Source organism: Panthera tigris, chromosome D1, assembly GCF_018350195.1.
Source record: "Panthera tigris isolate Pti1 chromosome D1, P.tigris_Pti1_mat1.1, whole genome shotgun sequence".
NCBI lineage: Eukaryota > Metazoa > Chordata > Mammalia > Carnivora > Felidae > Panthera > Panthera tigris.
In genome coordinates, this window is record NC_056669.1 from 108,509,788 (window position 1) to 108,535,810 (window position 26,023).

General features: G+C 49.8%; 2 protein-coding genes across 4 annotated transcripts; one reads left to right on the forward strand and one right to left on the reverse strand.

The window, feature by feature from the left end:
* The first annotated feature begins 5,553 nt into the window (after window positions 1-5,553).
* On the forward strand, window positions 5,554-10,523 carry NPAS4 (neuronal PAS domain protein 4). 2 transcript variants are annotated; one of them, XM_007091848.3, is made up of 8 exons: window positions 5,554-5,888; window positions 6,609-6,760; window positions 6,946-7,048; window positions 7,168-7,429; window positions 7,611-7,720; window positions 8,068-8,203; window positions 8,323-9,758; window positions 10,495-10,523. In XM_007091848.3, exons 1-8 carry the CDS (start codon window positions 5,714-5,716, stop codon window positions 10,521-10,523), a joined length of 2,403 nt encoding a protein of 800 aa, XP_007091910.1. In that variant the 5' UTR covers window positions 5,554-5,713. The 2 variants fall into 2 exon arrangements, with proteins under 2 accessions (XP_007091910.1, XP_015397483.1); XM_015541997.2 differs by lacking the exons at window positions 5,554-5,888; window positions 6,609-6,760; window positions 6,946-7,048; window positions 7,611-7,720 and having other exon boundaries at window positions 7,258-7,429.
* Window positions 10,524-20,092: 9,569 nt separating this feature from the next.
* On the reverse strand, window positions 20,093-23,592 carry MRPL11 (mitochondrial ribosomal protein L11). Of its 2 annotated transcripts, XM_007091846.3 has the most exons (6): window positions 23,482-23,592; window positions 23,175-23,366; window positions 22,706-22,801; window positions 21,805-21,898; window positions 21,542-21,718; window positions 20,093-20,388 (listed from the first exon to the last, which is right to left on the reverse strand). In XM_007091846.3, the coding sequence occupies exons 2-6, from the start codon at window positions 23,295-23,297 to the stop codon at window positions 20,114-20,116; spliced, it is 765 nt and encodes a 254-aa protein (XP_007091908.1). In that variant the 5' UTR covers window positions 23,298-23,366; window positions 23,482-23,592; the 3' UTR covers window positions 20,093-20,113. The 2 variants fall into 2 exon arrangements, with proteins under 2 accessions (XP_007091908.1, XP_007091909.1); XM_007091847.3 differs by lacking the exon at window positions 23,482-23,592 and having other exon boundaries at window positions 21,559-21,718; window positions 23,175-23,467.
* Between the last annotated feature and the right edge of the window lie 2,431 nt (window positions 23,593-26,023).

Genomic DNA, 26,023 nt, shown 5'->3' on the forward strand with positions numbered 1-26,023 from the left:
CATGAGGCTTCCCAATCTCTCCTCCCCTAGTAGTGCAGAGACACCACTACTGCTTCTTGGCATTTGGAAGAATAAAGGGAGATAAACTGACAGCTTGGTATGCCCTGGGCCCGGAGAGCTTCTGGCTGAGAAAGAGAGAGACAAGTGGAGATATTCCTTGTATGAAGTCATCCTACCCTAAAAGTTGGAAAACTTGCTCTGCAGAGGGTCAGTCTGTAAATATATTAGGCTTTTCAAGCCATTTTGTCTCTGTTGTGACTGCTCGACTCTGCCATTGTAGGGTGAAAACAGCCATAGACAATACATAAACAAATAGGTGTGGTTGTGTGTCAATAAAACTTTATTTACAAAAACGCTCAGTAGGCCAGATTTGGAATGCTGGCCAGAGTTTGCAGACCCCCGCTGTACCCCATAGTGCAAGAGAAAGAGCCTGGGCTGGGGGCAGGGAACTAGGCTTAAGACCCAGAACCACCAATGACTTGCTGTGTGAATTTGGGTAAGTCAGTATCTATCTCTGATCCTCAGTTTCACCATCTATCAAATTGCTATAACAGTATCAGCCAGATTTGCCATGAGAATAGGTCTAACAGGTCAGAGCAAATCTCAGGTCTTTCCATCACTTCAAGTAGAGCTAACTCCCCTCCCAAGGCCATACCCTTGCCTGCTAAGGGTGGCAGCAGCCTGCTGGAAGGAAGAGGTGTTTCTCTCTAGAGTCAGATCCTTAGTCTGGCTTTCCAACCTCCATCCTCAAGTGACCCCATTTCTGTAGCAAGCCAAGCACAGGAGGAAACGAGGAATCCCTTCTTTTCCACCATCCAGTCATTTGGCAGGAGGCTACAGTTCACTTGAGAAAGTGATGTGGCTGCAGTGGCTGGTGGCCAGGCTTTAGAGGAGGCTTTTGAGAATCAAGAGTTAGGAAAGGTGAGATTCAGTGCTCCCCAGATCATTTATCTATGTATCAGGGAAGCTGGGGTGCATGGCAAGAAGACACAGTCGCGATCTGGCGGTGACTCACAGCACCATCAATTGCATTAATGGATGTTTCTTGAGCCATCTTGTCTGCCTGTCTGGTCTGACCACCACTGAGATCTCGTGTCCTTTGGCATCTTGTCATATGCTCTGAAGACCCATAAAGTGGTTCTCTACACCCCCTCCACACACACACTCTCTCCTTCTCTCTCTCCCTCCCCTCCTCCCTTTCCTCTCTCTTTCTCCTTCTTGTATCATAAACACATTTATCCAGGGCAGGACAGAATACACTGCAACAGTCCTGTCAAGAAAGATCCTTGCCCCAAATATCCAGAAAAGCAGCCCTAACCAGGAGTCTCCATACTCTTCTAGAGAAGCAGACCCCCCCCTTCCCATCACTTTCCATCTCCCTCTCAGGAGGCCATCCTCCCCAAAATCTCTGGAAAAGATACACCTTCTCTTTGAGAGTGGGTAAGGGGTGATGTCTCTCCAGGTCCCCAATAAAGCTATGCAAGACAGGAGCAAGGGATCTCACGGCCTGTTCTTGCTATAAAAAGACCTTTTTCAGAAAAAAATAATAAAGAAAGAAATCAGCCAATCCGTCCTCAATGCCATCACCTCTTCTTGGTGATTTTTCGGGGAAGGAGTGGGCGGGTTGCCATGGCAACAGATGCAAAGAGCTTGTCTCAGTAAAGAAGGGACCTTGATATTTTTTTCTCTTCTCATTCTCTCTCTCAGTTGTGTGTGTATGTGTGTGTGTGCGCGCTGCGCATGCCTGTGCCCACACCAGGAATTTTTTTTTAGAACTAAAGAAAGCCCTTCTCTTCCCTCAGCGCCCCAAATATGGAGCGATGGAAAACCACTTACTCCTGCAGGCCAGGGAGGATTCAGGATAATTCAAGAGAAAAGGGAGAGGTCATATGGGGCTCACTTCCTCCATCTTTTTACTAGAGATTGCATGCAACACACACTTTCACAAATGGTTGGGGGCCAAGTGTCAGAAAGAAAGGAAGATGCTGGGTGGAGAGAGGTGAGTAAGGGATAGGTGGTGTAAGAGCCCAACAAGTGATATCAGAGAGGGCAACAGAAGATGCATTGAGGCTGGGGATGCATGCAAATTCACATTCTCCATTGGATGCTGAGAATAAAAGGCACAGAGCAGACTCACATATGGACACGAACACACACACAGACAAGGAGGCACGGAAAGCTGCAAACACATGAACACATACAGACACAAACATGGAACTACCCATAACGCAGGAAGTGGTAGACATTTTTTTTTTTACAAAGGCAGACATAGATGCAGGCAAATGCATAAATACACAGGGACACAAACACAAAGTTACATGCAGACAGACACAGACATACAAATATAGTCACAGTCAAATGGACAGACAGACACATGCACACCCTCAGTCTGGCTCCCTCCCATCAATTGCCCATGCATCCCTAAACAGCAGTGCATTGCTGGGAATACTGCAGGCTCACCCAGTGGGTTTAGCTGCACCCCCCCTTCCTTCTACACATTCACCCCAAAGCCCCTCTTGAATCAAATCGCTTCTTGCCCACTTTCCCATAGATGATGGGCTCTGATACCTCCCCCATCTCAAGCTTCCAATTCTTAGCCTGTTCTGTTCTGCTGCTGCTGCCTGCCGATTCGGGGGGGAGAATGGGGTGACTCAGCCAGGCCGGGATGACTCACACTGCCAGTATTTTTAGCAGCGGCCAGGAGCTCTCTAGCGTGCCAGCCGCCCCCCTCCTCCTGCTTGCTATTTTGGAACCGTCACTGGTGATATAAATAGCTCCTCTCCCACGGCCTGAAGCTGCTGCCAAGCTATTTTTGGTTCTGCACAGTTAAAAATAGCTTCACGGAGGTGGGAGGCAAGGGGAGTGGGAGCTGGCCTAGGGAGAGGAGACATTGGGGCATATAGAGCTTCTCAACTTGAATTAGAGTGGGTGAACTAGGATAAGCCCTTATCTTCCCCCCTCCCTTGTCCCTTTCTAGACCCTTCTTTCTTTCCAGAAGGCCTTCCCCCCCAGCCCATTCTGGAAAAATGCAAGGATTCTTCCCTTGGTTAGTTCTCCTCGCATGCTTATTTTACTCCTCGAGCTCAGACCCCTTGGGCCCCTAAAGCCCCCTCCCACATTCATCCTCAGAGGAGAAGGGAACAGCTAACGGGGGCCTCACTCTGAAGCCTGTGTGGACTCACGCTCTCTTTTGATGTCCAGGTAGACTATGGCCAAATGACTTCAGGGATTTTTTTTCCCCCCAGAACCATGGACAGCGGTCAATGCCCCATTCTTTCACAGCAGCTCTGTTCACCTTGCTGGAGACTGGCTGCACCCAACCAACAAATAGTTCTTATCATAGAGAGGGACACTAAGTCTGTCTCCCACCCAAGGCTAAAGCATCAGTGGGTGAAGAAAATAGGAATACTTCCCTGGATTTTCATACAAGGATGGGGTCCAAAGATCAAGTGCTTGAGATCAAGGGGTCCAAAGGTCAGAAGCTAGAGGGATGGATACATCAGGGGTCAGACGGAGATGAAAGAGGAACAGAGATATGCTTCCTGAAGGAACCATTTCTCTAAAATCCAGATAAATAGGGTTAGAGAGAGTGGCAGCCAGCCAGCCCCCCCCCCCCCCTCTTCCCTTCATCTCAGTTGTACCACTGAACACAGGATAGTTGATGGAGATGGCCCAACCTTTGCCAAAATGGCACAAGAGGTCAGGATCAGATGCCCAGACACCCTTCTCCTCGGCTGTCTCCTGCTCCCACTCTGCCACTCTTGCCACCACCCTTTCCCATGGGAATGAGGGGTTCTTTGACCCCAAGTTTTGCTTCTTGGTGTCAAAGTTTATCCCCACCCTTCCTATGTGACTTCCTACAATCAATCCAGTCCCTCTCCCGCAATTTTTAAGTGGTCTCATTTCCAGCCTCTCAAGTGATTTCACACAGATCCCTACTCCACCAAATAAGATTTCACATAAAATGTCCCCTAGCCCAGATGTGATGCTGGGGGAAAGAAAGGCACCCCTCATCCCCTGTAGAGAGCAATCATCCGTGCTGAAAAGAGAAAAAAGAAAGAAGGAGAGAGGGCAAAGGTGACATGATATGGAGACAAAACTGATGGAGATTGGAAAGAGTCTCTGGAGAGCAGAAGGGGAACATTTTTCTGCGGTGGGGGGAGGGGGGAGAGGGCGCACAAAGGTAAGACAGACCACCAAGCAGGCAATGAGATCTGAAACTAGTCGGGGCTGTGGAAGGAGGATGTGGAGAGTTGAAGGTTAGGAGACAGAACGAGGAGTCCTAGCGCCGAGGATGGGGAGGGGGTTGCAGGGGGGTACGGAGGACAGCCTGACGGAGTCAAGGGGTCCTTGACAGATGCGGGATCTCGGCGGGTCCAGCACGGCCCCCTCTTTTCTATGCTGCTTCCTCATCTTCCCCGCCGGAGACGGGGGGAGCCCTCCGGAGCGGTGCGGAGGCAGGCAGGCCCCGCCCGCCGCCGCCGCGGCAGCCGCCGGAGGATTCCTGTCCTAATATGGAGCTGGGATTCCCCCGGCCCCGCCCCCGCCCCCGGCCCGCCGGGAGACCGAGGCTTGCAGTCGGGCGGGGGGAACCGCTCGCTTTGGGGCTGGCAACGGGGTGGGGGAAGGGATACCTAGATGCAGACCCAGATCCTCACCGTGCCCTGGGACCCTGCCTCAGTTTCCCCCGTTAGTGGCTGCAGTTAATTAGTTGACAGGGGAACAGAGAATCACTGCAGACTCCAGCGTTGGTGTTGGTGTTCCTATTCTTGGCTGTGGGAAAATGGAACCAAGGCCAAATTCAGCTGGTCCCTCTCTCTCAGGAACCCCTTTCCACCCCACCCTAGAGACTTAGACTTCCATATAATGCCCCTTGCTAAATGCCAAGCCCGGGTTTGGAAAGCGGGGAGGGGGGGGCGGGGGAGGGGGAGGAGATTTGTTCTTTGAAAGTGACTAAGGGAATCCCAGATTGAGTAATCCCTAGAGAGAAACCCCAGCTGCGACCTCTCCCTCAGAGGCCAAGGAGGGTTCTTCTTTTCCTCCCCATGTGAACATGACCTTTGCCTGGCAAATAGCAAGGAAGAATTTGTAGACTCCCCTCCCCTCCCCCATTTCCTTATCTCCTTAGAAAAACCCTGTTGGAACCAACCCCTCCTTCCTCTCTACAGACTCTCCTGCCAGGGGCTTCAGACCTCCTTAACCCTTGCCCTGTCCTTTCCCTCAGCTGAACACATTCGGACCCCTGGGTCCCTGCACCCTCTTTCAGGCCTTCCTAACGCAGCGCCCGTTTCTCGGTTCAGCTGCCGCCAGCCGCGGCCCCCTCCGCAGCCTCAGTTCTCCCCCTCCCCCCGTCCCCCCTCCCGCTCTCATTCTACGTCATGGGATGACGTCGGGAGCCCGGGAGGGAGGAGGAGCGCTCCCCCCTCCCCAGCCAGTGGCTCCCGCTGCAGCTTGCTTAGCCCAGCCTCCTGCTTTCCCGCCCCCCCCCTTTCTGTAAAGCGAGCCCCCCACGCCTAGCAGGAGCTATATAAGGCGGAACGAGGCAGTCGAGGGGGGCAGCGCAGCCGAGCGGAGCCCAGGAGAGGAGAGACAGAGAGAGAGAGAGAGAGCCTGAGCGAGAGACGGGGAAGCAAGGAGGAAGAAGCCACCGGTGCGTCGGGACGGGAACGCAGGTGTTCGGAGCACCGGAGCTGGAGCCCTGCAGCCGCTAGTCATGTACCGCTCCACCAAGGGCGCCTCCAAGGCGCGCCGCGACCAGATCAACGCTGAGATCCGGAACCTCAAGGAGCTCCTGCCTCTAGCTGAAGCGGACAAGGTCCGGCTCTCCTACCTGCACATTATGAGTCTTGCTTGCATCTACACTCGCAAGGGCGTCTTCTTCGCTGGAGGTGAGCAAACTGGGGCTGCCAGAGACCAGAGCTGGCGGGCACCGGGGACAGTGGAGCTGAGGGAACCAGCAGGGACTGATGCATGTCTAGGGCAGCGTGGCGGCGAGCTGGGGAGAGACGGGACTTGGGGAACTCAGGTCTTCCTACTTTTCCTCCTGAGCTCTGTTCAGACCTCACCTTAGTTCTGGTAAGAGCCTGGATAGTGTCCCTGGTGCCAGATTTATGGGAATAAGAAAGCCAGGACAGAATGGCCCCAGTTCCCACAACGTAGAGGCACTCCAGGAACCCGAGGAGGGAAGCCCGGGAAGTTGCAGGGATGGAGTCACCCAAACCGGGGCAAGCGTGGCCACTGTTCTCTACGTTGAAAAGGCTCTTCAGCAGCCTTTGAGGCGCTGTCCGCGGTGCTGACCGCATCACCGTGTTGAGAGGCGCTGCCCGCGGTGCTGAACTCCCGGTTGTCTTTTGAGCGCTGTCCGAGGGTCTGAAATTCAGGGCCAGCAAAGACCCAGCTCCGACTTAGAAGTCAAAGGGCTGGCTGGCTAGGGAAATCCAGCAACAGGTTCCTTGGGCAAGAGCTGTGGGTAGCGGGTCAACAGGTGTGTGCAGAGGCAGGTTCATGAGAAATTCCTCTGGATTTTCTGAAACTCAGTCCATGCCTTCCTTACTTATGATTTGCTTCCCAGTTTTACTCCTGACCCACCATATCTTCTTACCCTGCAGGCACTCCTCTGGCGGGCCCCACAGGGCTTCTCTCATCTCAAGAGCTTGAAGACATAGTGGCGGCACTACCTGGATTTCTACTTGTGTTCACAGCTGAGGGGAAGCTGCTATATCTGTCTGAGAGTGTGAGCGAACATCTGGGCCACTCCATGGTGAGTGCTGAGGGTCCTCTTAGGTTGGGCTAGAGCACGTATGGGATACAATGAGCTTTCCACTTTTGAGAATCTGAGAATTACCGAGGCAGGAGAGGTTATACACTGCCAGATGCTATGTGCTAAGGATTCATTCTTGCTGCCATCACTAAATGTCATTTCATCTCTTCTTCACCTTTTTCCAGGTGGACCTCGTTGCCCAGGGTGACAGTATCTACGACATCATTGACCCAGCTGACCACCTAACTGTGCGCCAGCAACTCACCCTGCCCTCTGCCTTGGACACCGGTAAGAACTCCCTTTCTCACTCTCTCAATCAAACCTCCTTCCTGCTTCCCTGCTCCTCTCCACCTGCTATCTCTCTCAACAATCCACCCTCTTATCAGCTTTTCTCTTCATTTACCTAGATCGCCTCTTCCGCTGTCGCTTCAACACTTCCAAGTCCCTCAGGCGCCAGAGTGCAGGCAACAAACTGGTGCTTATTCGAGGCCGATTCCATGCTCATCCACCTGGAGCCTACTGGGCAGGAAACCCTGTTTTCACGGCTTTCTGTGCTCCACTGGAGCCAAGACCTCGCCCTGGCCCTGGCCCTGGCCCTGCCTCACTCTTCCTGGCCATGTTCCAGAGCCGTCACGCTAAGGACCTGGCCCTACTGGACATCTCTGAGAGGTAAGTCCAGAGCATTCAGACTCCAGGAGGAAAGCAAGCCAGAGATGAGGGGACCCCAGATTCTGGAGTCAGGAGCAGGGAGGATGGGGTGTAAGGGGGCAGAGAACCTGGGAGGGAGTGAGATGCCTGGGTATAAAGCAGAGAAAACAGAAAGCTGACCACACCCTTTCCACCTTCCCAGTGTCCTAATCTACCTGGGCTTTGAGCGCAGTGAACTGCTCTGTAAATCATGGTATGGACTGCTGCACCCCGAGGACCTGGCCCACGCTTCTGCTCAACACTACCGCCTGTGTGAGTGTCCAGAGAGGCTGGGGACAAGACAGGGCTCTGGGAAAGGTCATGGGAGACCCAACCAAGAAGGGCTGTGGTCAAGAATGATGCTGGGGAGATAACAGAGGCCAACAATTTTTGGATATTATAGAATGAACATTAGGGTGAGGAGTCAAAGTGAGAATAGAGTCAGGACTGGGGGACTCCAAGTGGTGAGGTCAATGTGGGGAGCTGAGTGGTGCAGGTGAGGGTAGTCAGAAATGGAGATGTCATGGATACCCCAATTCAGTGGAAAGGTCAATAAGAGGGAAGTTTAGGTGGCGTCGCCTGATGGACATCCTAACTCTGCATCTCTTCTTTTCCTTCAGTGGCTGAGAGTGGAGATATTCAGGCAGAGATGGTGGTGAGACTGCAGGCCAAGCCTGGAGGCTGGGCATGGATTTATTGCCTGTTATACTCAGAAGGTCCAGAGGGCCCCATTACTGCTAATAACTACCCAATCAGGTGAGCTGCAAGGCAGGGGCTTGGAGGGCAACTGAGGTGGGCATGGAGAGGTAAAAATCAGGAACTGCTCTGGGAAAGACCACCAGACCCTTACTGTCTGCCTCTTCTCTCCTCTCCAGTGACACAGAAGCCTGGAGCCTCCGCCAGCAGCTGAACTCTGAAAACACCCAGGCAGCCTATGTTCTGGGCACCCCAGCCATGCTGCCCTCATTCCCAGAGAACATCCTCTCCCAAGAGCAGTGTTCCAGCCCCAACCCACTCTTCCCCCCAGCCTTGGGAGCTCCCAGAAGCACCAATTTCCCTAGTGCTCCAGACCTGGGTGCAGCCTCAACATCAGAAGAGCTTCCTCAATCCCAAAAAGAGTTGGGCTTTAGTTACCTGGCATTCCCGTCTGGCCCTGAGCCTTCTCTTCAAGCAGACCTGAGCAAGGATCTTGTGTGCACTCCACCCTACACACCGCACCAGCCAGGAGGCTGTGCCTTCCTCTTCAGCCTCCACGAGCCCTTCCAGACCCACTTGTCCACTCCATCCAGCTCTCTCCAAGAACAGCTGACTCCAAGCACTGCCACCTTTTCTGATCAACTGACTCCAAGCAGTGCAACCTTCCCAGATCCACTGATGAGCCCACTTCAAGGCCAGATGACTGAAACCTCAGCCAGAAGCTATGAAGATCAATTGACTCCCTGCACCTCTACCTTCCCAGACCAGCTGCTTCCCAGCACTGCCACCTTTCCAGAGCCTCTGGGCAGTCCTGCCCATGAACAACTGACTCCTCCCAGCACAGCATTCCAAGCACACCTCAACAGCCCCAGCCAAACCTTCCCAGAGCAACTGAGCCCCAATCCCACCAAGACTTACTTCACCCAGGAGGGATGCAGTTTTCTCTATGAGAAGTTGCCCCCAAGTCCTAGCAGCCCTGGTAATGGGGACTGCACGCTCCTGGCCCTAGCCCAGCTGCGGGGCCCCCTCTCTGTGGATGTCCCTCTGGTACCCGAAGGCCTGCTTACACCTGAGGCCTCTCCAGTCAAGCAGAGTTTCTTCCACTACTCTGAGAAGGAGCAGAATGAGATAGACCGCCTCATCCAGCAGATCAGCCAGTTGGCTCAGGGCATGGACAGGCCCTTCTCAGCTGAGGCTGGCACGGGCGGGCTAGAGCCACTTGGAGGTCTGGAGCCCCTAGACTCCAACCTGTCCCTGCCGGGGGCTGGTCCCCCTGTGCTCAGTCTGGACCTGAAACCCTGGAAATGCCAGGAGCTGGATTTCCTGGCTGACCCTGATAACATATTCCTGGAAGAGACGCCCGTGGAAGACATATTCATGGATCTCTCTACCCCAGACCCCAATGGGGAATGGAGTTCAGGGGATCCTGAGGCAGCGGTCCCAGGAGGGGCCTCATCGCCTTGCAACAACCTGTCCCCAGAAGACCACAGCTTCCTGGAGGACCTGGCCACATATGAAACCGCCTTTGAGACAGGTGTCTCAGCATTCCCCTACGATGGGTTTACTGATGAGTTGCATCAACTCCAGAGCCAAGTTCAAGACAGCTTCCATGAAGGTAAGTCCAACCAAAATGTTGAGAAACTCAAGTCCCTGTTCTGCCAATGAGATGCTGGTGGAATTAGATGAGTAAACTCCCCTTTCTGTGCCTGAATTTTATTAATAGGATAACAACACCTGCTGCCCAGGGTAGCAGTGAGGATAAGAACTAGTGAAAAACTTAGCATAGTTATTCTGGGCAAGTGAGCCTAGAGGGCAGGGATCAGGGGTGCAGTATAAAACGCAAGAGAATCCTTGGTAATGGCTTGTGCTTCTTAATTCTGTGAGGGACCTAGATCAGCTATCACCACCCATCTTACAGATGAAGAAAACCAAGGTCCCAGAGTTAAAGAAACTTGCCTAAGGTCACATAACAAATTGATGGATGAGGGATTAGAGTTCTATCTCAGTATTCTTACTCCTTAAAGAGAATACAGAGCAAGAGTTTGTAGAAGTTTGGGAAAGGCAGAAAGTGAAGATCAGCCCCTGGCCCATTGGGGGCTCCTTGCTCATGGCTCCATCCTTTCCAAAACTACAGTTGTAGTTTCACTCCATCCTCCCAAATTGCTCCCTTATCTTGCCGAGCCTCTGGTGATCACTCGGTCATTGGACCAACATATTTGAAGCCCATACTATGTGTCAACAGTACACCACATTCTCAATCTATCTTTCCTAATGGACTTACTGACTGTCATCTCTCTCTCTCTCTCTCTCTCTCTCTCTCTCTCTTTCTTTCTCTCTCTCTCTCTCTGCAGATGGAAGTGGAGGGGAACCAACGTTTTGAATAAGTCTGTGACTTAACGTCGTCAAGTATGGCATATTGTCATCAAGACGTGGAGCCGCTCTCCACCCCCCCGGGACAGTTGGGGGGATTCTGGGGGCCAGAGGGGGATATATCTGATTCCCTAGGCCCTGCAGGATTTGGGGGGGGGAGGTGGGAGGGCAGGGGAGGGGAGCTTCTTTTTAAAATTTAGAGACTTCAAGCAATCTCAGTTTCCATTTCAATCTGTATTCACTCGTAGTGAGTTTCCTTGAATGGGATTTTCAAGCGGAGAATGGGGGAGTCTCACTTCCCCACTCCCCGCACTACCCCATGGGCCTGGGCCAGTTCTCCACTCCTGGGGGCCAAGCCACCCCTGGGCCTTGGTGGGGGAAAGGCAGTGCCCACCTGGGCCAGCCTGTGCCCCGAGGGGCTCTTGACACCCACGTAGAATTCTCTACACACCAGTAACGGGATTTCAATTCCGATGGACTCTGCCGCCCTGGCGGCCCTTCTTGTGACTTTTGCGCCCCGCGCCTGGGGTGGGGGGCGCGAAGAGACGCTACGTTCCTTTCCGATGGAGGAAGGCAGACCTGCCGCTGTCACACGTGTGCTTGCACGAGTGCGTGTACCTGGTGCGGGACTCACCCGGCTGCCAGACTGCCTGGGTCTGCCCAGGTGGCCACTTCGTGGTGCTGCGGTGACTTTGTAGCCAACTTTATAATAAAGTCCAGTTTGCCTTTTTGGTACTGCTGGTGTCATGTACTGTTGCGGAAAGGGAAGGGTGGGGATCTGAGAAGGTTGGGAGCCCGGGGGTCAGGAGATAAAGTCTGGGTCTGCTGACAGCCCTGGTGTTTCTTCATTCACTTATGCACTCATTCATTCCTTCACTTGACATGGGCATACAGTGTGTGGCCCACTCCGTGCTAGAAGCTGGAGAGTTTGGAGCTGAAACACTTGCCTTCAAGGTGCTTTGGTGTAAAATATTAGAGGGTATTGGAGTCTCCTCCCTGCTCTAGGCTTGCAGCGCTCACAATGTGGGAGGGAGGAGAAGGGCCAGGGATGGGTAGGGGATTCAGCTTGGCATTTTCCTGCACATTGATTTGAAATTTCAGACATGAGTCTCTTCCTTCAGCCTTGTCCTGCAGGGAAGCGACTTCCCTTTGGGGCCCTGGATCTTCTCATTGGAGATGATGCCCATCTGCGTAATCTCTGCGTGGGGCTTTCAGTGGACACTTTTACATCCTCTATTCATTGCAATAAAGCCTTTAGGCAGGCATATTAGCACCATTTCACAGAAGGAGAAACTGATGATCTCAGGTAAAAAATGATTTGCCTCTACCATTGGTGGGAGGCATGGGTAGGCAACATACTCGCATCGTCTACATCTGAGTTCTGGGTTGTTCCCTCTGTTCCCAAAGCCAGTGAATCACCATCTCAAATCGTCCCATCCCAGATGACCTGAGAAAGTCAGGTTTGGGCTGGACCAGGTGCCTCTTCTCCTCCTCCAGGTCCACAAGCTAGAGAAGACCCCCAAATTTTGAGCAGAATAAAACTGACTGGGTCAAGAGAAGAACTTGGTGGGGGGTAGGAAAATGAAAATTAGGGGACAGAAAGAGGTGGATTAAAATCCCATGTCCAACCACTATTTGCTGTGTCAGACCTGAGCCTCAGTTTCTTCACAGGTAAAATAGGACTGAAAGAAAAAAAAAAAAAAGGTACTTACCCCTCAAAGATGCTACTAGAATCTGATTGGGTCTTTCTAAGCTGAGGAGCACAGAACAGACATAAGTTACTAAAGTGAATTAGAAGGCACTGTTAACCACCAAGTCTCAGAGAAGTTTCTTTCTCAAGGAGAGGAAGGAAACTCCAATCTTCCCCCAGCGAAATATGGGACTGGACTCCCGTAGCTGAGACCATGACACTGAGAGTCACCTAAATTCTGTCTCATTCCAAATCCTCCAGCTCCAGGGCCATGCCCTTGAGAGGGTCCCACAAGAAGGAAGACATTCTAGGGACCTGTCACCCCTTTTCCACCTTGGATGGATCCTTGGGTGAAACACGGATAAAGCATTGCCCTCTTCTTTCCTGTGCCTCTGTTCTCCAACTTGGACAGAAGAAGTGAACCATAAGCCCTGGGAGGACCCAGTCTTAGCGCCACTCCTCTGCTGGCACGGTACACGGGGATGAGCACACGACAGACACACCAGAAATATTAGATTGAGAGGGACCATTTCTGAAGATCAGCCCAAGGATTTGAGTCGAAAGTCACCAGTTTCTACCACAAAAACTTGTTCCTGAGTTCCCCAGAAGGCAAAAGGTTATAGCGCTCAGCTTCGAATCTTAAGGGAATATGTAAGCTCAAGACACGCTGGAGCCCCATCTAAAAACCTCCCTGGTGGTCATCAAAAAGGAAAGAGAAGTCTGAGAAGCTGTGAACAGCTGAAAGGAGCCTAAGAAAAATGACAACGAAATACACAGTGATATTCTGGATAGGATCTTGGAACAGAAAAAAGAGAGGTTTAAAAAAAAGAGAGAAATCTGAATAGATTATGGACTTTAGTTAATAATAATGTATCCATATAGCCTCATTAATTGTGACAAGTGCACCAGTAAGTGTAAGACGTTAATAACAGGGGAAATGATAGGCATGGAGTATATTTAACATTTCCATAAATCTAAATCTATTCTGAAATTAAAAGTTTCTTTAAAAGTTCAACCAAATAAAGGAGAATCTAAAAAATTAAAATATGTGACAAAAAAGAAGCACTTCACGGGAGGTTTCTGGTGGTGGTGGGTGACAGTAGACTGTGCATTTTGACGAGGAGGCACCAGAGATCACTCAGAACCAGAGAGAGAGGCAGGCACGTCCAGCGCAGAGAAAAAAAAAATTAGAAAGTGAGTTGCTCCGCCTGCTGGACAGAGAAGGATCTGCTTCTGTTCCTCTCTCTGCCAAGGTCCCTGTGGCTCAGGGCGCCACAGCTAAGAACAAATGGATAAACTGAGGCTGGGAGAGAGGAAAGAGGTCGCCCAATGGCACTCCCAGAGTCACTGCGGAAGCCAGCTCTACTCTCAGTCAGTTCCCTCCCCACCAATACTAACTCTTCCCTGGGAGCAGAATGTAGGAGAAGGGGCTCAAGTTTGGGGATCATAAGGACTGTGTTCAAGGGCTTCATTTTTCCATGTGATAAATATTTACAATACCTGCATGTGCCAGAAGCTGTTCTGTGTGCTGGGGACGGTAGCAGCACACAAGAAAGACAAGGTCCCTGGGCTCACAGAGCTCACATTCTAGTTGCGAGGAGACAACAGAAAAAGTAAACAAGCAGCCTAAAAAGAGTATACAATATGTACAGTAAGGGAAAGAACCAGAGTGCTGTGACGAAGAGCCATAGCTCTAGTTTAGAGTCTTCTAACTTGAGTGTGGTGTCAGAAAAAACTTTACGCGGAGATAATATTGGAGCGCCTGGCTGGCTCAGTCCACAGAGCATCCAATTCTTGATCTCGGGGTTGTGAGTTCAAGCCCCACACTGACTGTAGAGATTGCTTGAAAATAAAATCTTTTTTTTTTTTTTTTAAAAAGGAATAACAAGGAAATCAGCGTGGCTGGATCGAGGTCAACAATATGAGGGAAAAGATTACTTCAAACATTTTAAGAAACTCAGACTTGATTTCATGTGCATTAGGAATCCATTGAGTAGACTTGAGCAGGGGAAGGATATGGTATGATTACATGTTTAAGCCATCCTTCTGGAAGTTGTGTGGAGAACATAGAAACAACAAGAAGTAGACAAACTAAATTTTCAGAGAGAAAAGAGCCTTTCGTGTGTGAGTTGATGAGCACATCATCTTCTTCCCTGGAAAAAATTTCCTGTTCTGAGTGCAGGCTGATTGGTTTAGTGGGAAGAGGGAATCCTTGGGCAGTGAATTTTTGGGGTGGCCATGAGGGGCTGGTGTAATGGATTGGAAATTGGATGTGCCCCCAAAATCATGGCCTTTCCCCCCATGGAGTAGTTGCTAAATTCCAGACTGAGATGAAAGCTAAAAGGCAAAGATAATCCCCCATAGTCTCATGGTGCTAAAGGGGAAAGACCCCCATGATGTCAACCCATCAAGGCATATACCTGATCTCCCATCCAAGTGCTAACCAGGCCCAACTCTGCTTAGCTTCTGAGATCAGATAATAGTGGGCACGTTCAGGGTGGTATGGCCATAGACTAGACATATACCAGATTCCAAACCTGCATGGGGAGGAATGCTAAGCTCAAATACTGTGAGGGGCAGAATGAAATTCTCCCAGCCTTTCAGGATTGAAGAAAAATAGGTCTTTCAAATTGCAAAAGCAGTTCAGTGGAGGAAGAACAATATTTTCAACAAATGGCACAAATTAGGTATCCTTGGGGGCGGGGAGAGGGGAGAGGGAGAGCCCCAAGCAAAGCCTCCCATCTTATACAAAAACTAACTCGAAATGGGTCACAGACTTAAATGTAACACATAATTATACTCCGGATATGGTTTAAGAGGACACGGCCATAGTAAATAAAGTTTTTATGGTGTGGACAGAGAGCTAAACAAAATTAAACGAAACAACACCACATAAAATATAAAACTTGTAGAAGAAAACACAAAAGAAAATCTCAGGCGCCAGGGGCTTGGTGAAGAGTTCTTAGTCATGACACCAAAAATATGATCCATAAAAGAAAAAAATGTTAAATTGAACTTTGTTGAAATTAAAAGTGTTTGCTTTGTGAAGGATCTTGTTCAGAGGATAAAAAGACAAGCTACCCAGTGGGAGACAATATCTGTGAACCACATATCTGATAAAGGACTCCTATCTAAAACTCTTGAGACATACAGTAAAAAATCAAACAATCCATTAAAAAATGGAAAAAAATGACATGAAGAGACATTTTACCATAGCACATGTATGTATAGTAAATAAGTATGTGAAAAGATATTAAAAAACACTAACCATTAGGAAAACATAGATTAATATCACAGTGAGATATCATTAACCACCTGTCAGAACAACTACATAAGAACAAGAATTATGGTAATATCAAGTGCTGGTAAGAATGCAGAGAAACTAGATCACTCACATATTGCTGGTTGGAATGTAAAATGATACAGTTACTCTGGAAAGAAATTTTGCAGTTTCCTTTTTCTTCCTTTCTTCCTTCCTTCCTTCCTTCCTTCCTTCCTTCCTTCCTTCCTTCCTCCTTTCCAAAAGAGCATGTGCAAGCAGGGGAGGGGCAGAGAGAGAGGGAGAGAGATTCTCAAGCATGCTCCATGCTCAGCCCGGAGCCCGATGCAGGGCTCGATGACATCGTCACCACCATGAGATCGTGACCTGAGCTGAAATCGAGAGTCAGATGCTCTCAACCAACGGAGCCACCCAGGCAACCCAAACTTTGCAGTCTCACAAAACTAAACATACTATACCACCTAGCAATTGCACTCTTGGGCATTTGTTCAAAGGAATGAAAATTAGGTCTTCCGGGAATGATCATAACAGTTTTATTTGTGATAGCAAAAATGTGGAAACAGCAAAATACGTTTCAACAGATGAATGATTAACAGACCGTGGTACATCCACACCTTGGGATACTGCTCAGCAATACAAAAGAATGAACTACTGATACACACGACAGCTGGGACGAATCATAAAGGTATTATGCTGAGTAAGGGGGGGAAAAACAACCTATGGTGACATAGGCCAACCCTGAAAGTGTGGTGGGTGTTAATTACTAAGAGGTGGGAATCTTTGGAGACAGTTTCAGAAGGTGACTACCATATCCACTAGTGCTGTTACAAGAACATCTAAAACATAAGGATAGAAAAAGGTTGAAATGATGGAAAAAAAGAGTAGTCATACCAACGCTAACCAAAAGGGAGATTGATGTTGGCATATTTAATAACAGCCACAGGAGAGTTTAAGACAAAAAGCATTAGAAGACTTAAAGAGTGAGTGGAAGATGAAACATAGACACTACTTTTGGACAATTCTTATAGGTTTTACAGCGAAAAAAACCAGAGAAATGGGACAGTGGCTAAAAGGAGATGTGAAGCCAGAGAAGTAGCTTTTTTTTTTTTTTTTAAATAATACTGGAGTGTGCGTATTTGCTCAAGAAAACAACCCAGGAATAATAACAGCTCCCATTTATTGGAAACTTGTAATATGCTAGTCATTGTTCTGAGGGCTTTACGTGCATTAATTCATTTAATCTTTACAACAATCTGTTCAGGTCAGCACTATTTTCCCTGTCGAATAGACGAGTCTAAGGTACAGAGCAGTTAAGTAACTTGCCCAAGACCACACAGTGAAGAAGCACGGAGCTCCTGTGTAGCCTGAACCCTTCCACATCACTGCATCTGGGAGAAACTAGTGACAGAGAGGGTGGTGGTGACAGAGAGGGTGAAAGAGGGCCACCAGCAGAGGTGGAGCGATTTGTCTCTGATGGAACGAAAAAACTCCATTCTTACAGACAGGAAGAAGTGAAGGATAGTAGGTTTGTAGATTTGGCCAAAGTTGTGGGAGTTTTCCATCTGGTGGTTTTTATTTCCTCAAGTGAAGTAAGGGGCCATGCGTGACCCTGGGCAAGCACTTGCCAGCCAAGCTTCATTTTCTTCATCTGCAAAATGGAGATACAGGCACCTACATCATACGATTCCTAAAGAAATGCAAACTGAAGGGCAACTCAACCACCTCGCTTCGAAGACTTCACCTGAAGGGAAATGACCTGAGACCGGCCACACTGGGTTTCATTCCATTTTTCCAACATCACAAGCTTCTCTCCAAACCGTCAGGATGGGTTAAGTCTTGCTGCTGTAACAAACCCCAAAATACCAGATTTAAACTAACAGGGTCCATTTCTTGCTCACAGAAGGACTGCCAGGGTACAGGCAAAGCTTCAGGGCAGCTGCCCCCCGGGTGTCTCAGCATGTATCTCCCCATCCACATCAACATGGGCTTATGCTTGCAGCAGCAGGGGGAGACAGCACTGCAGAGCCTCATGGTCTAGTAAATAATTCTGCCCACATGACTCCTGCTCACATTTCACTGGCCAAAGCAAGTCAAACAGCCTCATTTAATTTCAAAAGGCAGCTTTAGTGCAATGCCCAAGGTGAGAGGAAGGAAGAGCGGAAATATGCCAACAACCACATGATTTCAGGAGCGGATCCTTCCCTAGTTGGGCCTCAGATGAGACCACAGCCCCAGCCAGCACTTCAATTGCAGCTTTGTGAGGCCCTGAAGCCGAGAACCCAGCTAAGCCATGCCCAGACTCCTGATGTACAGAAATGGAGACAGTGTTTTAAGCCACTAGGTGTGCGATAATATCATCATGCAGTGATAGGTAACAGACACAGCTCTGCCTGAGATCCCATGCTGAACTCACCCCCAGCTGTCCCAGTCATCCTTCAGGTCTTGCCTTCAACCCCTCTAGCTTAAAATCACCTCCCCTGAGAACTCTTCACTGGATCTCCAGGCTTGGCTGTACCCCTCGTACACTCTCCCAGCCTGTCATACCTCTCCTGTCACAGTAGTAATTGTAACTAATTTTTTCTGGGTAATTATTATTAAATGCCATCTCTGAAGGGAGAAAATGTCTGTCATATTTATTCTTGTGTCCTCGGTTCTAGTGCCAAAAAAACAGTGCCTGACACATAAGCCGCTCAAAACTGTTATCCAAATGATGTTCATCACAAGGCTTCGTGCATACATATTTTTTTTAAGTTTATTTATTTTAAGAGAGAGAGCACACATATACGTGAGCAGGGGAGGGGCAGCGAGAGGAGGGAAAGAATCCCAAACAGGCTCCATACTGTCAGCACGGAGCCCGATGCAGGGCTCAATCTGATGAACTGTGAGATCATGACCTGAGCTGAAATCAAAAGTCAGATGCTTAACTGACTGAGCCACCTAGGCACCCCTGTATACTAGGGAGTCATTAAAATACTAGGGAGTCATTAAAAATCACTTGAGGAAAAGAATAACAGAAAATGTTTTTTATAAATGTTTATTATTTTGAGTGAGAGAGAATGGAGGAGGGGCAGAGAGAGAGAGAATCTCTTAACCAACTGAGCCACCCAGGCGCCCTAGAGAGAGAGAATCTCAAGCAGGCTTTGTGCTGTCAGCGCAGAGCCCGATGCAGGCTTGATATCACAAACCACGAGATCATGACCTGAGCTGAAATCAAGAGTTGGACACTTCACCAGCTGAGCTACCCAGGCGCCCCAGAAAATATTCTTAGTTGCCACGTTAGAAGTAAAAGTAGAATCAAACAGGGGCGCCTGGGTGGCTCAGTCGGTTAGGCGTCCGACTTCGGCTCAGGTCATGATCTCGCGGTCTGTGAGTTCGAGCCCCGCGTCGGGCTCCGTGCTGACAGCTCAGAGCCTGGAGCCTGTTTCGGATTCTGTGTCTCCCTCTCTCTCTCTGACACTCTCCCATTCATGCTCTGTCTCTCTCTGTCTCAAAAATAAATAGACGTTAAAAAATTAAAAAAAAAAAAAAAGTAGAATCAAACAGTATCCAGGGTATGACCCCAACTTTTTATTTTATTTTTTTTAAGTTTATTTTGAGAGAGAGAGAGAGAGAGACCTGGGGAGGGGCAGAGAGAGTGAGACAGAGAATCCCAAGCAGGCCCTGCACTGTCAGCATAGAGCCTGAGACGGGGCTCAAGCTCGCCAACTGTGAGATCACGACCTGAGCCGAAATTAAGAGTTGGACGCTTAACCGACTGAGCCACCAGGTGCCCCTCCAATTTCTTAAATAGTCTTATATATAAATACATACACAAAGAAAACAGTGGAAAAGATAAACACCAAAATACCGGCAGGAGTCTCATCGGGGCGGTGGGATTACATGAGGGTTTCAGTCCTGTTTTCCCATGCTTTCCAAATCTCAGGGTAAAAGGGGGTGCCTAGCGCCTAACATGCTTGGTAAACGTGAATCCCGTTCCTGCCCTGACTCCTCCTCTCACTGACAGGACAGGAGTCCTCGGCGTTCTGGATACTGAGGAAAACAAAAGGCCAGGGGCTTCCCAAAGACCTCCCTCAACGTGGGCGGGTACCCACTGAAGCTCTGCTTCTTCTGTAGGTCTGCAGCCCTTAACTCCACCGTGGTTCACTTTCAGCTAACACCGGACCCAGGCCAGGGGTCAGCTTAGGAGAGGGGCCCGAAGCAGTGCCTGGGACCTGAGGTGCTCTTTGCAGTGACTCTGCTCGGCGCCGAGTCCCCACAGCAGGCCGTTTCTGTTGAGGTGGGAAGTCTCCAAGGAGAGAAGAGAGATTTCTGACGGCGGCACGAGATACCTCTGCTGCGTCCGTACACCCAAGTCTCGGCTTCCATGGCCCCCACCTGTTCTCCCGGCCCCGGGGAGGAGAAAAGACAGATTTCGAATCGGAAGCCAGGAGCTCTAACTCCTCCCTTTGCCACCGATTCAAAACCTGGGCAAGGTGCTCTGCTTGGCTGAGCATCGGATTCCATAGCATGTAGGAAGACCCTCCTTCCTTAGGGTAGATGAGGTCTGTCCATGTTGGCGACTGTCAGCATTGGTCCCTGTCCCCTGGGGTCCCAAGACAGAAATTGAGAGTGGGTGACACAGGATGTTTATTTAGGCTTGAGCCCTTGATACTGTCATACATAAAAAAATATATAATTTAAAGTCAGGGAAATAACAATCAGATTGGTGCCACCTCCCTGCCTCCCCTTTGGCACAGCTTTTCCAACTGGCCTCCATTCCAGCTGTTCCCTTCAAAATCCTGGAGGGCAGGAGACGGGGGTCACTTCTTGGCAGCTTCCGCCTGGGCTGCCAAATCTGCCTCTTTCTGGGCAGCCAGGAATGCGGCTCGCTCCTTCTGGAAAGCTGCCAACTCTTCTGAACTGAGGCTGCAGGTGCAGAAAAACAGATGGTGAGTGAGTGGCCAGTCACCTTTGGGGAGCTTACCAGGGCCCATGGCACTATCTCAGCACACTTTCTCCCTTCCTGGACTCCCCAGCCTCCACACCTTTGCCACCCCACTCCTACCCCCACCTCTGCCTTTTATTCCCTCTTTAAAGCCCCACTAGTCCTTTGAGGTCACGGCTATCCCCCAGTCCAGATCAACTGCCCCTTCCTCTGTGCCCATGAACACTATGTACAAAGAAGTCAGCTGGCTGTGCGCACATGCCTCCCCGCAAGCAGGGGTCAGATTGGCTCGTCTCTGTACTCCTAGTAAAAGTAAAGATTTGAGAAAAGTCAAGTCCATCCCTGTACCATGCTTAACCTCACTTCTCTTAGGAAACAACCATCAGCCTCAGCATGGGATGCAAACCAGCAAGAGGCCCATAAAGGACCAAGTACTGACCCTGCTGTTGCCTGAGCCAGATGCCCTTCCATTCAACGTCTCACTCAAAGAAACAATTCCTGAGGTCATCCCAAGCTCTAGGAGGAGGCCCCCTCTGGCCTCTGGATCAAGTCTGAACTAGAGACAGCTATAGACAGCCTTCGGCCTTCCCAGCAGGTCCATTTGCCTCACCTCTCTTCCTATTCCCCACTTTGCTTCTAGCATCGTATACCAGATCACACTGCACTTCTTTGCTTCACTTCTTCACCTTCTGTCCTTCACGGGGATCTTTCCCCCATCCGTGACCTCTTTTTCCAAGTCTCTGCTTAGATGTCACCTCCTCTATGAAGTCCTCGTTGACACTCCAGGCAAAATCAGGAGCTCTACTCTCTGTTCTCAAGACACCTGTAGTTACTTTTGTCAACAGTGACTGTTCAGCAGCCTAATGTTCCATTTATGCATCTGCCTCCAGCTCTGAACTGAACTCAGGAGCAGGACCAAGCATGGCTGTCGCGTTCCTAGCTGTATTTAATGTCCAGAACGATATCTAACACGTAACAGACATTTAATATTCATGTTCCAAATAGATGAATAAGGCTCCCCACTCCTAAGAAGTCTAAGGTCCTTGACTCAGAAGCTGACCCTCCCACTGTAATGGGCCCTCTCAGCTTCGCCCCAGAGTCCAGAATTTTCCAAGCCCTCCCCTCCCATTGCACCTTCCCAGGACACGCACTCCTTCACCACACGAATGCCCAGGGAACGGGCAGAGCCAATGATGGAGCGAACAACAGAGGACAGGGGCACATCCTGCAGGGCGAAGGCGTCGTCCTGAGCTTTAACTCGGGCAATCTCATACACGTGCTTCAAGGTCACCAGGCCTGCCACCTCCTTCCCTGGGAGGAAGAAACAAGTAGACCTTCAGGTGCCCCTGCTTCCTTCCAGAGCCCCCAGACTCCCGGGAGCCCACCCTGACCCTTACCTGTCTGCCGGGCCCCCTTCTCAATCCCAGCAGCTGCTTTCAGGAAGTAGGAAACAGTGGGTTGTCCGATCTTGATCTCAAATGTCCTGTCAGGCTTAATGGAAAAAGACATATATGAGAATATGTCTCCTGCCTCCCCTAACCCCTACTGCCCTGGCCCAGAGAACTTCTAACTTCTATCCCCCGCTTCCCTTGATTCACCTCCTGATGGTGCCCATCTAACAGACCACAAAACCACAGGGAAAATATATCTGTAGCAAACAGCTTTGTCACTTCTAGTCCAGGCCCAACTCTGCTCTAAAAGCCCCAGTGAGGGGCGCCTGGGTAGCTTAGTTTGTTAAGGGTCCGACTTCAGCTCAGGTCATGATGTCACAGTTCAAGGGTTCAAGCCCCAAGTCAGGCTCTGTGCTGACAGCTCGGAGCCTGGAGCCTGCTTCGGATTCTGTGTTTCCCTCTCTCTGCCCCTACCCCACTCATGCTTTGTCTGTCTCTCAAAAATAAATAAATGTTAAAAAAAAAAAAAAAGCCCAGTGGAATGGAGAGGCAAAGGAAGGAACTGCAATATAGTAGGATAGGCTCAGAAAAGATATGGTCTGGTCTCCGCTGTGTTAATGGGGAAGGTGGGGCTCGGTAAAAGCAAGAGACTCGCCCAAAGTTAGGAGCTGAGCACCAACCCCAAGTGACCAGCCCCCAGGAACTAGGGAGAATAAGGAGGAAGAAAAACAAACAGGATCAAGAGGTGATGGGGATTAAGGCCGGCACTTGCCACGATAAGCACCGGGTGATGTGGGGAATTGTCGAATCACTGTATTGTCCACCCGAAACTAACGTAACACCGTGTGCTAACTGGAATTAAAATAAAAACTTAAAACCAAACAGGATCAGAGTCCCAACTGTGCACCTTCACATAAATCTTGGTGGGCAAAGGAATGCCTTCTTTGATGTCCTTTGTCTTCTCGTTGAACTCTTTGCAGAACTGGTTGATGGAAACGCCTCTCTGGGAGGGGAGCATCGGCGTAAGTGTGGGAAGGGGCGGCTTCCTGCCACCCAGGAGGTTCTGTCCGTCCCTTCCCTCGTCTTCACTTCGTTACGGTTTCCATCCTCTTTTGGCCGCCCAGATTCAACTAACACTTTACGCGCCAGATGATCTGTATGCATCATCCCTCTAACCTCACCACAGCCGGTGAGGAAGGACGGGGGAAGAAGAGCCTCGAAGGACCCATGTAACGAACGCAAAGACATTAAGCGTGTAGGTAGCAGAGCCGCGCTTTGCACCGAGGCCTCCCTGGCTCCAGACCCCGCACCCTCCACCCGGGTACTAGCTCCCACCCCACGGCGCCTCCCGCTCCGCGTTCCAGCCACCGCTGCACCTGACCCAGGATGGGGCCTAGAGGGGGCCCAGACATGGCCTGGCCTGCCCGCACGATGGTCCGGATGACGCCACCAGCCTCGGGCTTCCTGAGAGCCCGAGTGGCCCGGTTCAGCTTCGACATGACGCGGGACTCCCGGCCTCAGTTCACCTTAGGGCAACAGCAACAGCGACGGCTTTGGGCGCCGCCATCCTGGGTCAGAGGTCAAGGGTCCTCGCGTCAGGTGAAGCCAACAAAAAAGCAGCGTTGTTTCGGCCCTTCTACCCTCCAACTAGTAAAGCAAGGAGAGTCACATGAGGGAAAACACCTTTTAACTCGCCATCTGAAGATAGGGGAAGGACCTGAATGGCTCAGATACAGACATTCCGCCTGCAGAGCACATAGGCGGTGCCTCGGACAGCTAAACCGGAAGAGGAGGAGGAGGAGGAGGACCTTAATGCCCGCACAGCATTGTGGGCATGGTGGTTTTGACCGCTAATGCCGATCTCGCACGGTGCTATGCTCTGAGGCGCCATCTGCTGGACACGATTATAATCCGTGGGTTTGAAAGGAACCGAGAGCTTCTCAGGCGTGGGAATCTCTTTATTTTCTGAGCCCGGTCGGTTCCTCGCCAGTTGTTGAAAGGCACCATGGTTAAGGGTACAGACCCTGGAAGCATACTGCCCGGTTGCTCCCCATGCTGGCCGTGGACTTGTTCGAGTTACTTAGGTTCAGTTTCCTCCCCTTGTACAACGGGGGTTATGATATGTAGACGCAGTTCTAGGGATTGTCGTGAGGGTTGAGTTAGCGAAGTATGTTAGAGCAATGCGTGGCACCTGGTGAGCATGCGCTATTAGCAGTACAATGAGGACAAAACCTTCACGGAGTTGTTGTGAGGCTTAACAGGCCCAGAACATGTTTGATACATCATCTGTGCCCAATAAAATAAAAAAAGCCAGCATCTTATTTCATCTTTTTTTTTTGGGGGGGGGGGGCACTTGCTACGTTCCAGGCAGGGTGCTAAGCACTTTAAAGGCATTGTTATCTCATTTAATCCTCACAATGGCACGAGGTATATTATTTTATTATACCCCTTTTACAAACGAGAACACTGAAGCACAAAAATGAGGTCAAGAACACCTACTCTGAATGTGACAGGGCTAGGAAATGAATATTGGTATCACCTGACTCCAGACCTTGTGCCATTTACCATGACTATAGTGCCTCATCTGGTAAAAGGAAATAATTTCTTAAACCACATTGAGAATTGTGAGATGTTTTATTATGAAGTTTGTTTGGACTTCCAATACTTAAATGTGATTGTTCCTGCCTCTGAAGTCTATCAAGTTCTTTATTAACACTCAACCTCATTAACCTTAGCAAGACTCTGGAATCACACTGGCTCTTGTTTTTTATTATTTTTTTTTATTTTTGAGATAGAGGGTGCCCCTGGGGGAGGAGCGGGGGTCGGGGGGTGGGACAGAGGATCTGAGGCCAGCTCTGTGTTGACAGCAGCGAGCCCGATGAGGAGCTCAAACTCACCAACCGTGAGACCATGACCTGAGCCGAAGTCAGAGGTTCAGCCCCCCAAGTGCCTTAAGCACCTTGGGCAAAATAATTTACTCACTAATAACATGGGGCTAATAACAGTACCAACCTCACAGAAAATTAGTTAATTTAGGTAAAGTACTTAGAAGAGAGCCTGGCCCAGAACAAGCCAGGGTAGGTATGATTTATCTCTGGGTGCCACACACTGCCCAGCCTTTATTTACAAATTTATTTACAAATAAAGGTATGAATCCTTTCTAAATGAAGGAATCAGAAAACAGTTGGGCACAGCAGGTGCTCAGGGAGCCAAGAATGCAGCCTGGCATAAACTGGGCTTCATTGTCAGTTTCTACTTCTTGTCAATGAAAGGATGGCTTTGATTATTCCAGCTCTTACAGATTATAAAGAAGCAATTCCCTAGTCTAGCTTTGGAAATGTGCGAGGTCAGAGCGTTCAGTGGTGAAAGTGAGGTGCGACAGGTGAATGGGGGTCACATCATGCAAGCCTTGTCAATCCTGTTAAGGTGTGTGGCTGTGAGTAGAGGTCATTGAAGAGTGTTAAGTGGTTGCGTTTTGAAAGGTGACCTTGGCTTGGGTATGTAGAGGGATTGGAGGAGGGCAAGGGTAGATGCAGGAAGACCCATTAGGCCAGGGCAGGAAGACAGTGGAAAGCCGTTGGTGGCTTGAGACCAATTCAAGAGATCCTTAGAAGCTAGAAATCTATTTTAGTCGATAAATGCTTGTGCAGCCTGTACTGTGTCCATTTTTATGAATAGTAACTCATGTAAACTTCATTACAATCCCGTGAGGTATAGGTGCTATTATCATCCCCACTTTACAGATTAGGAAACCGAAACCCAGACAGGTGAAGTCACTTGCACAAATTTACGCTACTAGAAAGTGGCAGAGTCAGAATTTGAACCCAGACCTTTGGCTCTAGTATCCCTGCACTTGACACTCCCTAGGCTGCCTTGTCAATTAACAGAACTTTGTGCCTGAGAGGTAAATTGTTGGGGGAGAGGGAGAGAGGCATCCAGGGTGATACTCAAGATTGTGGCATAGAGAGTTTGGGTAAATGAATGATAAGCTTCCCGCTTAGTGTTGGCACACAGGTGCCGTAGGTGCGGACGGATGACTGTGAGTTGCGTTAGGGGGTGTAGTATAAGCCCTGACAGCTGGTTTGTCTTTTTTGTAAGGTCAGTGCCTGACTTAAGCTTTGATTGCAGAGGTATCCACTTCAAGGAGATAACCATCTTTGAGATGGATGCCAGCCACGTTGCCAGCCACATGTCTAGATATAAAGAGCCAGGTCAAGGCCCCATC